Raw genomic sequence first — 13,355 nt, forward strand, 5'->3', positions numbered from 1 at the left:
ACCATCAGAGCAGGGCAGAACAGCTAGAGACGGAACAGCAGAGGGTTACCGGAGTACTGCGAGCACCGGATACCGAGGCGCCATGGCCAGGACTTTATTTGGTAAGAGCCTCTCCTGGGCAACCCGCCTTTACTGCTAAATAAATTGTCTATAAATGTATATTTATGTGGTGTGTTTTGTCTAATATTTAAATGTTTTAAGTTAATGTTAAAGTGCTTGTAGCAGCACCAGGTTAATAATTCTAAATATAATGCTGCAATACGCAATTCTCTGTATGTGTGTATATATATATATATATATATATATATATATATATATTGTGCTTGCAGTATTAATATTGTAATGTGATCGGTGTGTGTCCGGCTTGGAGTAGAGTGAGAGGAGATTTAACAAAGTACAGGAGGTCAGAATCTAGAAGTAGAGGGTGAGAGACTTGGGTGAAATGTAGGGAAGTTTTACTTTGCAGAGAGGGCACTAGATGCATAGATCAGCCTTCCAGTAGGAGTGGTAGAGGCTAATACAGTGCAGGAGTTTAAGCAAGTATGGGATAGGCGCATGGCTCCTGGACTTAAGAGGGGACCGGGTGCTGATTAAGGTCTGAGTCTTTATATCAGGAATAACATACAGATTAGATGGGCCGAAAGGTTATTTTGATGAAACAGCCTCCTAATTAACTCTCCGCCACGCTGGGTATTAATGTTCTATTTATTTAAAGAATGTGAAGCCAACATGGCTATTTCTGCAGCGGGAACTTGGCTGGAGTTGGTGCTTCGTACAGCGGGTGGGTTCGGTGAATCGTGTGACTTTCCTGCAGCTATTCTGTAAGAGCGGAGTTATTAATATGTAATAATTCATGATACTGCTGGGCGGACTGCATTATAACGTAGAGGCTACAATAATAAACACAATGTAACGTATAACTACAATAAACACAATGTAACGTATAACTACAATAAACACAATGTAACGTATAACTACAATAAACACAATGCAATGTATAACTACAATAAACACAATGCAACATATAACTACAATAAACACAATGCAATGTATAACTACAATAAACACAATGTAACGTATAACTACAATAAACACAATGTAACGTATAACTATAATAAACACAATGTAACGTATAACTACAATAAACACAATGTAACGTATAACTACAATAAACACAATGTATAACTACAATAAATACAATGCGGCATCCTGGGACTGGCCCAAAGATCCAGCCAGTCTCTCCGGTGCATCTGTCATGTAAGCCAATGGGAAAGTACCTGTTGAAATGTTCAGTGGGGTGTCACCTGGGCTGTCTCTAACGGATAGGAAGCTGCCTCTCAACGTTTGGAGATCACTCGATTAAATAGACTTCATTGACGTTTTTGGCCGGCCGTGGGCTGCAAAAGGCTGCTGGCGGCAACAACGACAGCCCACGTGTGCTAATATTTGGAAGTCTGATATGGGCTCAGGTTAGCCGGTTTATTTAAACCTCTGTGATCCGACCCAGAAAAACACAAAGTGGCTGGCGTTTCCAAGTCACGAGGAGCTGCGTGTCTTTCACACTCTGGGTTGTTGTCACAAGCGCCATGATGGAGCTTTAGGTTCTTTAAACAGAGAACACGGGGAACCTTCACCAATGGACATCCCAGCTTGGTGATGGGACGCTGGGGAGACTTCTTTTTTCCATCACCCCCTAAAATAAGTCTCAACAAAATAAACTACTCTCTCTTTTAGCTGTAATGCCTGGAGCGCATCTTATTAGATAATGGGAAACAAATCTGTCCGATGTCCTGTGTGTGTGTATACAATAAAATAGTGTGTATGTATGTGTGTGTGTGTGTGTGTATATATATATATATATATATATATATATATATATATATATATATATATATATAAATATAATGTGACATTTATGGAAGTATTTTATTTCTGTATTTATCTGTTGTCTGGTGCCTGAATTTCTAATTAGAAGTATATCTTATTGTTGCAGGTGCAGTGGTTTGCACTTTGTTCATAGCTGCAAACGCGTTTTACTCGCCCGATGACGACGTGGTCGAGTTGACCCCAACAAACTTCAACCGCGAGGTTCTCCAGAGTGACGCTTTATGGCTTGTGGAGTTCTACGCTCCCTGGTGAGTGCTCGTGACGGTTTCCTCGTGCACGATGCTTATTCTGTGTAATTTCAATATATCGCGTAGAGATCACTCCGGTACATTTTTCATTCTATGCGTTTTGTATATAATCCGTTTTCTGGTTTTATTACTAAATTGATAAATTTGTTTTAAAGGTGCGGCCACTGCAAAATGATGACCGCAGACTGGAAGAAAGTCGCTACAGCATTAAAGGTAAAAGAAATAAATGCGCTCTATATGCATTTTCACTTTTTTGGTGAGATGTCTCTTTTTAAGAGAGAAAAACATGTTAATTAAAACATACTTGAGAGGTTCACTTATTTTCTCCGCATTTTGCTCCATGCAGTGATGCCCCATAGACTCCGTTAATTGTCCAACGTTTTTTTTTCTTAAAGCGGCTGAATCTTCATCTGTTTTATCTATTAACTATTCGGCTGCCGTCCTGGATAGTACACAGAACTTTCAATGATGGTGTAATCCATGTTGTGTGTCTTGACTATTTTAAGTAGGGTTGCTATTGTGAACCTTGCCGGCAATAAACTGGATTTTTCATCGAGGAAGATTCTCATGGTTCTGTTTTTAAATTGGATCACAGGGCGTTGTTAAAGTGGGAGCTGTTGATGCTGACAAACACCAGTCTTTGGGTAGCCAGTATGGGATCAGAGGCTTTCCTACAATCAAGATTTTTGGATCCAATAAGAACAAGCCTGAAAATTACGAGGGTAATTGTATTTCCTTGGGAACCTCTATTCTTTGGCTAAAAGGGTTTACACCACCGAACATCCTTCCTGCTGATGGAACTACCCAGTCATCGCTATAATCCTTCTCTTCCAATTAAAGTATTAATATCTTAATTGAAACCATCAGGAGGACATGGCTACCCAGTCGTGACCCAGCCCCCGGCACCTGAATTGTTAGTCAACTGTACTTCTTCTTGTGCAGGTGGAAGGTCGGCTGAGACCATCATTGATAGTGCGCTGAGTGCCCTCCGTTCGTTTGTGAAGGACCGTCTTGGTGGAAGGAGTGGAGGATCTGATTCTGGAAGACAGGTAGGTCTCAGACCACAGGTTTATACTGCCGTTCATGATACGCGCATGCACAGAGCGATCATGAATGTCCCAGATCGCTGACTTCAATATTCTTTAAGAATGGACAGTTTTGGTGAATTTCTTTTGGAAGAAGAACTAGTTCTGTCTAATGCAAGAAAAAAAGAAAGCTGTGGGTTTTATTTACTAAATGAATTTGCTTTAAGTGAACGTTTCATAAAAGTCCAGTTCTAGCACCCCCTGCAACAAGGGCTTAAGATGGACCCACTTGTCCAGTGAGCTAGCGATAAAATGTTTGTATTCTTGGTGCATGGCCACCTTGGCCTTTAACACAGGACTTAGAGGATCTGCCCCTTATTTATGCTTGGCTAAAAAAGTAATGGAAAAAGGAGCCAACCAACTCTTTCCAGCCCGATAATGTTATTGGGGAAGAAAGAGAAGTTGGCACGCTGTAAAGACTAAAGCTTGTATGTTTAGACATTATTTTACACTTGCCGCATGGATTGCCTCGATCGGTATGTGTTTACTGACAGTATGTTAGAGAGTTTTTTCTTCTTGAAATCTTTTTTTGACGTCAGTCTCGCTCGTTGAAGCTCTATGGATAAGCAGTTGCTTAAAGTATGTGAATGTATTTGAAGGGGAGCTTTCGTCCCTCACGTATTTCACTACACCTATGTAATGGTGTTTACAGATCGAAGTAAGCAAAATGTTTCAGAAACTCATCATATGTGTATACAATAATACCAGCCCTCTCCAAATCTGCTTATTCCTCCCCGTGAAGTTGTCTGACATTTTCTAAGTTGCTGAACCAGGACAGTCTTTTGTAAGGCTGGGTGAAGAAAAGGAGAAAGCTTCAGTATGCAAAATGCATAATCTACTGTTAATTCTGCCACAACGGAGCGCGATCGCCTCTTGCATGGGGTTACCTGCAAAGATCTCTTAAAACAATTACACTGACCGACAAACACGAAGCATAGATAATAGCTTCATATGCTAAAGGTCTCTATAATAAAGGTGCGCAGCGGTATAAGTCAGGACTTTACAAATTAGCTTTGTGGGGTCATGTGACTTCATCTGTAATTAAATATCCTTTAGACATGAAATCTCTTGGAAGGACCGTTATTTAGTATCGCAGCACATTACCTACAGCAATCCATAAGGGTGAAAACCTACATTTGGGAAAATTCCTGTTCCTCCGCACCTTGGATTGATGCGTAATATAAGCCGGTATTTTATTTTTAGAGGCTGGCTCATCCGGCACGACATGGGATTTATCTTCAACTCGCTGCCCATCAAATGCAATAAGATAATTATAGTTTGCATTGTAGGTTTTCATAAAGAGCGCATTAAAACATATTACATCAGCCGTACGCATCACATATATGAGTCGGCCGTGTAAACTGTTCTGGACGTGCTCCAAGGCCTGGCCAAAAGATCACTGCTTGATTTTTAACTGTTCCTCATTCATGGGGCGAGCAGCTGGGATTTAATTTATTTTACGAATGTCCAGAACTGCTGGCATCAGAGGTTTTAAGAGCGCAGTAAAAGCACACCTTTGTTCAGTCATGTTAATCTGTCTGAGAATGCACTCACACTCACTCTCACTCACTCACTTGCACACATACATTCCACTTCTCAAAACCAACCTGTTTCATCAGCCGCAACAATACAATATGTTTCAGATAAAAGGTCCTAAGTAGAGGTACAGTCCCAAAGTGTAAGAACACATGCCGTTCTTTCTTTGTCGTCGTCGTCTTCTAGTATGTTAAATGGTGGTTCTGTATAAAGAGCGATCTGCACCAACCTGGAATTGGTCGCAATGTTAGTTGCCCCTTTTTTACCACTTCAGAATTCTGACGGCAGATATGAACCATTTGGCTCGTTTTTCCTTAAAAACCTTAACTGGTCCTTTTTTCTTGTCTAATATTCAATTTAGCCTTATGCCTGTTGTGAAGAGCAATTCTTGCCAGTGTCTTCATTCAGCATCAGATGAAAACTACAGTTTCAAGAACATTCAGTTTTCTATTTATTTAAATTTAGTGTCTTGTTATCTTAACCCAATCTACCAGAGGAGCACCCAGACTTCTTATCAGTACTGCCTGTAGGAAACAATAGAATGGCTTAGCCTTAAACACCCATCCAAACACTCTACTGAAAGTTTATGGAGGGCCGGATTCCATGAGAATGAGCTCAGTGTGGTGTAGAGGAGGGAAAGCCGCCTAAAATATCACACAACTGATAACGGCGACCTCCAGGTGTGCAGATAAAGGAAGTGAATTGGAAGAAAGTGAGATTAAAACCCCACATTACTGTATACAGTTTTACTTATACATCATATTCTGCAGCGCTGTACAATGACCGTAACAATAGTAATGTCCAGTCCGGTACGGCACCCGTTTCAAATCTCATTAGGTCGGAACTCCTGTTGGAACGAAAGATGGAAATGAATCCTTGCACAAGGTGTCTGCTGGAAGCCTATGCCTAACAGGATTCAGTCCTGGATTTAAAGACAACTCTGGCTATGTGATTACTGTTATGATTAGTGTATGTATAGTTTACATTCTGTGTTACATTATTATTTTTAAGACATATAAATACACATACTTGATGCTCCAGGAACCCAATTGAAGACCCACTGCAACAGCTGAAGAGTAAATTCCCAAATACACAGATTTTAGTCTCAAATATCCACTTAGTAATTAGGTCTAGTATCAGTGTATGTAGATATATACTTGGACATGTTCTTTGTGGCCATGCCCTTGGAAGAAGGAAGAAAAGAAATGGTCTCTGGAATGTTTAAAAAGGAAAGCAGATGATAGACCTGCTAAGTGTATCTTTAGTATGTGATTTCAGATACATAGTTTTGTATAAATAAAAACGTCCGGTCCGCACAGATTCAAGACACCTGGAATAAGACGTTGGCACCAATCCGTTCTATGAAGCTCAAGTGAATTTTTCTCCCCCAGGGGTAGCAATTAGAATGAAAACAGAAGAACTAAGTGACCTATGGCAATGGTTACGCTGTACGTTACAAATCTTTGCTGGACGAGGCTGATAAGGGGGCTTGTAGAGATTCGCTTTTTAAAGATGTTGTCTTCCTTCAGCAGCCAAGTGGATACGGCAGCGCAAACCAACGCCGTCGACCACGTGTAAACGGCAATGCTGGCGCTAACGCTGGATACCAACACTCTAATTGATCCTGGTTGTAATCAGGGTGCAAGATCATCTCATCTCATCCTAACTTTGGATAACCTTTCCCGTGAAGCAGCAGTAGAAGTCTTACAATGTTTACCGTGTTCGGAGATGCTGCTTCTGCTTTTAGGCTTAGAAGACTACGTGCCGTTGTGGATCATGTTCTTGTTTTAATCAACCCTGTCTCCTCTAAATTTACTCTTACTAGTTGTTCAAAATTTTATTTCAAGAGATAAAAATACTTTAAAAATCAGGTTGGCTTAAAATTAGTCATGTTTGTGTCTTGCCTGAGTGCGCAACGGGCATTTTCCCAGTGCCGGATTAGGTGTCTCATCTCATAAATCCACTTAGACTTGCCTAGAGATTCTATGTAAGCTAGTGGTTTCTTATAACTCTGGATCAGCGGGCGACATTAGGTGGTCACGGGCCATGCGTTATACAGGGGTTCCCTCCTGCCAACCACGTCACAAGCTGTGCTCCTTATTGTAGGCAGAAGGTGTCCAGAACCTTGACCAAGTCTGCAATTTCTGCCTGGAAGCCATGGTGAATTTGACTGTCCTCTTTCAGAGAGATCATGTAGAGATCATGTTTACACATCATGGATTCCAAAATCACTGCAAGGCCAAAGGTTACCAGAATCTTATTGTGTGAATGAGTGCGGCTCTGTAACGTCAACGCAGAAGTGTATATGGTCCTTCACACATCTCCCACTTGCAATATAAACAAAGGCTTATACAGGTCATCCTAATGTAGGGTCTAAGAGATCTAATGGAAAGGAACTTTCCGAAGTTTAGAAACTATTTTTGGACGCAAGGAAAGATATTCTTTTATCCAGTCATCGCACATTTGGCTAACTATTCTCAAGGATATTTCTGCTGTTTTTCCAGCCATCTCTATTGTGAAAGAGTCTGACCTCCATTGGCTACCACAAGCCACAAATTATCGATGTGAATTGGCGGGAAAAAATAATTGTAACCCTGGGTATTTAGTGCGAGAGCGGGTGACCTATGTGATTTTGGATCAGCGGTTGCTACCGTTAGGGTTTGGACTTGTAACGTTTACATAGGAGTGGAACCTGAACGTCCCTAATGTATCCTGTATGGCCAGACCGGTCCCCACACCGTTGGTTCACATAACGTCAGGCAGCCCGACGGTGTCCTTGGCTCATTATAAAAGTTTTAGTGTGAAACTTTGCTGTGAATGCTTCTTTCATAAGAAATGATGGCTGGCCACCCAGTGCAAAGCTTAGCCTCGTTACACATTAAGGAACGTAGACAGGGAACCTTGTTTCAATAATGTCCATGTCCAAGCATTCACGGTATTTCATTTGGAAAGGTTTCTTAATTCTAACAATCCTGCATTGGTGTAGGGGCTGCTGCGCTATGCGTGGACGGAGTTGACCCCAAAAGCGACGAAATCTGACGTGTTTTGCTGAATCTACTTTTATTCTTGTAGCAGAAACGTTTTTAAGTAAATAAATCCATTACTGGAGTCATCTGTAGTAGTACAGATTTTAAACAATCCACTGACATGAAGGATGTGGGCATATTTTATACATTTTCAGTTTTTACTGTGAACAAAGGCTTCACGAACGTCAAAAATGGAAACTAAATGTCAACGTTTTTTAATTTAGAATTCTCCAGATTTAAATATTCAACAAAAAATAAGTTTGTATTTTTAACATCTTGGAAAAATGTGGGAATTTCCTTTTTTTGATTCACACATACTTAAATTAAGGTCATAGGGTGAGGTCGTAGGGGTATTTTCAGTAGTATGCGTGGGGTTTTTAGACGGTTTTATCTCCCTGATGTCGCTGTGTATTATGTAGGGTGAGCTCCGGAGAAAGTGCTGGGGCTGCATCTATTGTAGCAACTTCCCAAGTTCTGGAGAGTGGCTTTGTGATGGGTGGGGCTAACCACACAAAACCTTAAGTGGGTGGGGGAGTGGGAGGGACATTGGGTGTGGCCAAACGCCTCTCTTCCTATAAAAGAGGACACTGACCCGGGAAGCAGCTGGACTCTTGGGATAGTGAATACACCCCTTTTTTGGGGGGGGGGCTTTTCAGTAATAAGCTCTCTTTTTGCTTTATTTAATGTTTTTTTGTATTTACCTCTAACAGAGCCGATCTGGCAGCGGCGGAAGCAAAAAGGATGTAATTGAGCTGACCGATGACAATTTTAATAGAGAGGTGCTAAATAGCGACGATGTGTGGCTTGTGGAGTTCTTTGCCCCCTGGTGTGGACACTGCAAGAAGTGAGTTTTCTGTCTTCCATATCTTTTCATGATTGTTTCAATAAGCTGTTGCCGGGTTACCGTCCGTTGGAGAACCCTTGAGAGTGGATATGCCATTTTCTCTGTTTAATAAAGTAAAATACTGAATAAAAGCATAATGTACCCAAACTGATCTAGTGGCTATAACAGATTGAAGCGACCAATTTATAGGTGGTACGAATCCACTTTATTTCATTGTTACTGATAACGCTACAGGCTGCTATTTGCATGCTTATTCCTCAACGTTGAGCCTTACAAGGAGTAGAGAGATATGTCCTGGATGGGGAGGTGATTAGCGGTGTAAATTTAGTCACCAATTGGGAACGGGGTCTGTTCTCCCAATAAACCAACTAATTAACCGTTACACTGAATGAAAACAATAAGTGCAATGGGCTGTCTAATTAGTGATGGGGGTCCCGAAAACCCTTTTCTGTTTTTGTGCAATATTGTTTTGCAAAGTAAATGAAACATTTAGTGTTCGATTTGTCTTATTTCATTACATTTTCCCATAGCTTGGAGCCTGAATGGGCAGCGGCTGCCACGGAAGTTAAAGAGCAAACTAAAGGAAAAGTTAAGCTGGCTGCAGTTGATGCCACTGTCCACCAGGGGCTCGCCAGTCGCTATGGGGTGAGTTGTGTTTGGCAAAATGAGTAATGACTGCTTCTGTCCTAAGATTAGTTTAAATCATGACAACACTATATAAAAGGGAAATCTTGTAGACGGTAAAAAAAGGAAGAGGTGATAAGTGAGGAGGAGAGCCTTAACCCATGGGAAGAACGTAAGGATCGAGTACGAGAATATTTGCTTATGAGGGCAGAAATGTATGGGGGGCCTTATATGTTAGTATCTGTGCAATCTTTTGTTTATAGAGAGAATCTTGTATATATCAAAGTCTACAATTCTGTAGACTTCAAAAGCTGATTTGTGTGCAAATTCCTATATAACGCTGCATATTTTCCTTTTAGATAAGGGGATTCCCCACAATTAAGATCTTCCAAAAGGGAGAAGAGCCCGTTGATTACGATGGAGGGAGAACAAAGGCTGATATTGTGGCTCGTGCCCTTGACTTGTTCTCTGCGAACGCTCCACCTCCTGAGATTCTGGAGGTAATTCCTCTTTAGTTTTCTATTTTGTTTTTTAGGTTTTTTGTTTCTTCTTTGTGATACGCCATGTCACAGCAGACCCATAACATCATTGCAGAGTTTCAGTACAGTAAGACGTTGGTTGTTCTGTGCTTCGGGTTGTGGTGCTGATATGGAAGATTTATAAGCGTTTTTTATCTTGTTGGGTAATACAGATATTTTAAGATCTAATATGGTCTATTTTATGTCTGTGGGCTGGAATCTCTGCCCCAAGACCTGACCGGTGCCCTTTGTGTAGTTTTTCTAGGTGTTGCTGCCTGTTTTCTCACTTTGGCTTTTGTTTTCCAGATCTTGAATGAAGACGTTGTGAAGAAGACTTGCGATGAGCATCAGCTGTGCATAGTTGCAGTCTTGCCACATATCCTTGACACCGGTACGTAACTGGATTTCAGAGTGTTTTCGGTGGGCTGGCCTATTATGGGCTAATAATTATTGTATCAGATTTCCAGACTTGTAACAGAAAGATGAGTTTCAGGGGGGATTAATGCAATTTTTATCATTTAACAATAATTGTGTTATTTAAAACTGATTTAGCACTATGTGAATATCGCACAAACTTAGTACATTGTATGCTATATTCCCCCAAACTCTCATGGGATTACACATCTTTTTTTACCACTTCGACAACATACGATGTAACACTTTATTAACTCCAGTACCCATAAACCCCTCCAGAAGGGTAGGTTCTCCTTACAAGGCTCGGCTTTTGTAACAGAACCACCTTTTGCCTTTTTAATGAAATCCCGTGTTGGTAAATCAATATGTTAGAAGGTCATACGAGTAGAATGAGTGTTATCCACGAAATGCCGTCTGAACTATCCTGAGTCCAGGGAAGGGCCAGTCACCGTGTCCTTTCTTCCCCTCGGTATTTATCTACGTTGGTTCTGCGCTTGTTGTGATGTCTGTTGTATTTATTACTCTGATGCAGGTGCTGCTGGAAGGAATTCCTACTTGGAAGTAATGTTGAAGTTGGCTGACAAGTACAAGAAGAAAATGTGGGGGTAAGAAAGGCCTTAATAGCCTTACACTGGGGAGGACTAACAACTCTCCAGCTGTTGATTAAAAGGACCCTCAAAATGTATATTTATATATTTTTTAGTGCATGCGGATCAGTGCGTGCATTCTTTTGTGCGTTATTGGAGTTAGTAAATGAGACGTCTGTCTAATTTAGCTCTTCCCCAGTAAATGTAAGCCGGAAGCATGCTTCTGCCTGCGCCTACCCAGAATCCCTTGTAGTTGTGGCAGCATGAGATTTCTGAGCCTTCTGGCTTGTCTGGTGTCTGTAGATGAGTGTTGAAACATTATTTCTATGTTCAGCAACATCCCCAAGTACACTAATAACCATATGTGTAGGTTTATATTTGTGGACGGAATTGCTCCATTCAACACTACTTTTTATTATTTGTAAAAATTTTTGGCTGTGGGGCACCAAGCACAATTACGCTTCACCTATTCGCAGGAGCCAGTGTTGTCTCCCATCTACCAGCCTTGTAATGTCCCTGCCAATGCAAAATATTATTTCATTCCTATCTGGCACTGGTTCAATAATGCCTAGTTACGTATATAATGTATAGACTGCATCACATGGTAAATGCTGCTTGTGTTGTTATTTCAAGATGGCTGTGGACCGAGGCTGGCGCTCAGATGGATCTAGAGACCGCCCTCGGAATCGGTGGCTTTGGGTACCCTGCCATGGCTGCTATCAACGCACGGAAGATGAAGTTTGCCCTGTTAAAAGGTTCCTTTAGTGACCAGGGAATTAACGAGTTCTTAAGGTAAGTCTCCTGAATTGTTCTGTTGGGTCACGTTATAAAAACTTTGTCGTTACGGCATTCAGGCTCTGTAACAGGCTACGGCATAGTAGGTAGGATATAGGAAAAGGATTCTGGTGCGATATTTACAGGGTTTTAGAACAATGTGTCTAGTGGGATTTATATGTCTGGCTTACAATATGGTTTGGGGGGGGGGGGTTCTCCAGATTACATGAGGTTATCCTTCCAAGATGTAAATGTTAAAAATATCCTCAAAACATGGGAGTTGATGAGTTTCCTCGCCATCTAAATAATCATTGGATTACATTACATGCGTAAAAATAAATCCATTCACTAGTTTGATAGAAGTAACAACAAAAGCGCGGATCTATACTTTCAAACTGTGTGCCAAAGCAACATGTGATCGAGTACGAAACTTTCTCTGTCTTTGTGTACCGTGCATGGATGGATTCTATTGCTTCATATGGGCAAAAAAAACAAAACCATAATTAAGTCTGTATTTAAAGTGTTCCCTTAAATGTTTTTCCATCTAGGGAGCTGTCCTTTGGCCGTGGGTCTACTGCACCTGTAGGCGGTGGAGCAATTCCTAAAATTCACGCTGTAGAGCCATGGGACGGAAAGGATGGAGAGGTAAGATCACACTATAAAAGTGATTTTATTTTTGTGTTTTCTCTTATTTCTTGAGGGTCTGGCTATTAAGGTCTTTTAACACCCCCCCTTCCATTATCTTATCACTTCATGGTACTTCCACGTGTTTTTTAGATCATAATTCCGATTTCTTTTGTCCTTTTTAGCTTCCTGCTGAAGATGATATAGATCTCAGCGACGTGGATCTGGATGACTTCGATAAAGATGAACTGTGAAACCAAGCAATGTTAAATTTTAATGTTACACCCAGGGCCGGCCCTACAATGGGGCCGACTGGGGCAATTGCCCCAGGCGGCACTTCAGAAGGGGCGGCACTTTGCCGCCCCAAGCGGTTTTTTTTGAAGCGGAGGAGAGAGAGAGGGGCACCGAGTGGTTTTCGCTTACCCGCTCGGCGCCCCTCTCTCTCTCCTCTGCGGCGAGTTTCCCTGTTCGGTCTCGGTGCCGGCTTGTAATGCAGAGCGCCGGAAGTGACGCGAATTTCCGGCGCTCAGCATTACAAGCCGGCACCGTGGCAGCACAGGGAGACTCGCCGCAGGACTGTTTAAGGGTAAGTACCGGGGGGGTAGATAATGCCGCCCCCCCGGCGTCGGCGGGGGGCGGCATTTTAAACTTCGCCCCAGGCGGCGTTAAGTCTTCGGCCGGCCCTGGTTACACCCCCTTCTCCTGAAGGAGTTCAGTGGTGGACTTCAGCCCACCCTGTCGATTTGGGTGGATCCTGCGATGGCCACTTTTTATTCTCGCATCTTGTATGAACTTGAAGAGAAGGATTTATTTACTAATGTACAGTTCCTCTTGGGAGAACACTGAAAAATTCTATGAATTGTTGTAACAGTGAATTTCATTGTATTCTGTTTAGATTTTGCAGGAGGATGTCGTAAACCCTGTTTTGGGGGAGGGGGGGAAAAAGCTGAACATTTGGGGATAAAATATTGGAAATGCCCTTTAAATGCCATTTAAATATCTGTATTTTGAATGTTTCCTTTGGCTGTTCGCGCTGGCTGATGCTGCGATATTCCCTTGTTTACGTATTTTTATTTTCGTTTTGGGTATTTTCATCTGCAGACTGATCGGCTCAATTCAGTTTATGAATAAAATATTTTTTGACATCTAGTGGCCGGATTCTTCTGCCATATCACTTGTCGCAAATTT

The 13,355-nt window shown here is 41.7% G+C and overlaps 1 protein-coding gene across 1 annotated transcript; it reads left to right on the forward strand.

The window, feature by feature from the left end:
- Positions 1-729: 729 nt before the first annotated feature.
- LOC149288358 (protein disulfide-isomerase A6-like) lies at positions 730-12,421 on the forward strand. The gene is made up of 13 exons (XM_089491886.1): positions 730-781; positions 1,973-2,135; positions 2,291-2,348; positions 2,731-2,857; positions 3,078-3,184; positions 8,493-8,626; positions 9,157-9,271; positions 9,610-9,750; positions 10,075-10,159; positions 10,715-10,787; positions 11,403-11,561; positions 12,092-12,188; positions 12,353-12,421. The coding sequence occupies exons 1-13, from the start codon at positions 730-732 to the stop codon at positions 12,419-12,421; spliced, it is 1,380 nt and encodes a 459-aa protein (XP_089348012.1).
- The last annotated feature ends 934 nt before the right edge of the window (positions 12,422-13,355 follow it).

This window comes from Sceloporus occidentalis, unplaced genomic scaffold (genome assembly GCF_023333645.1).
Source record: "Sceloporus occidentalis isolate IW3139 unplaced genomic scaffold, rSceOcc1.0.p SCAF_52, whole genome shotgun sequence".
In the NCBI taxonomy this organism is placed as follows: domain Eukaryota; kingdom Metazoa; phylum Chordata; class Lepidosauria; order Squamata; family Phrynosomatidae; genus Sceloporus; species Sceloporus occidentalis.

Excerpts from the sequence above, each read along its gene's own strand:
- LOC149288358 (XM_089491886.1), top strand. The coding sequence starts at position 730 with ATGGCTATTTCTGCAGCGGGAACTTGGCTGGAGTTGGTGCTTCGTACA. Across the intron at positions 9,272-9,609 it reads GGCTCGCCAGTCGCTATGGG|ATAAGGGGATTCCCCACAAT; the intron begins GTGAGTTGTGTT and ends TTTTCCTTTTAG. Across the intron at positions 12,189-12,352 it reads GGGACGGAAAGGATGGAGAG|CTTCCTGCTGAAGATGATAT; the intron begins GTAAGATCACAC and ends TGTCCTTTTTAG.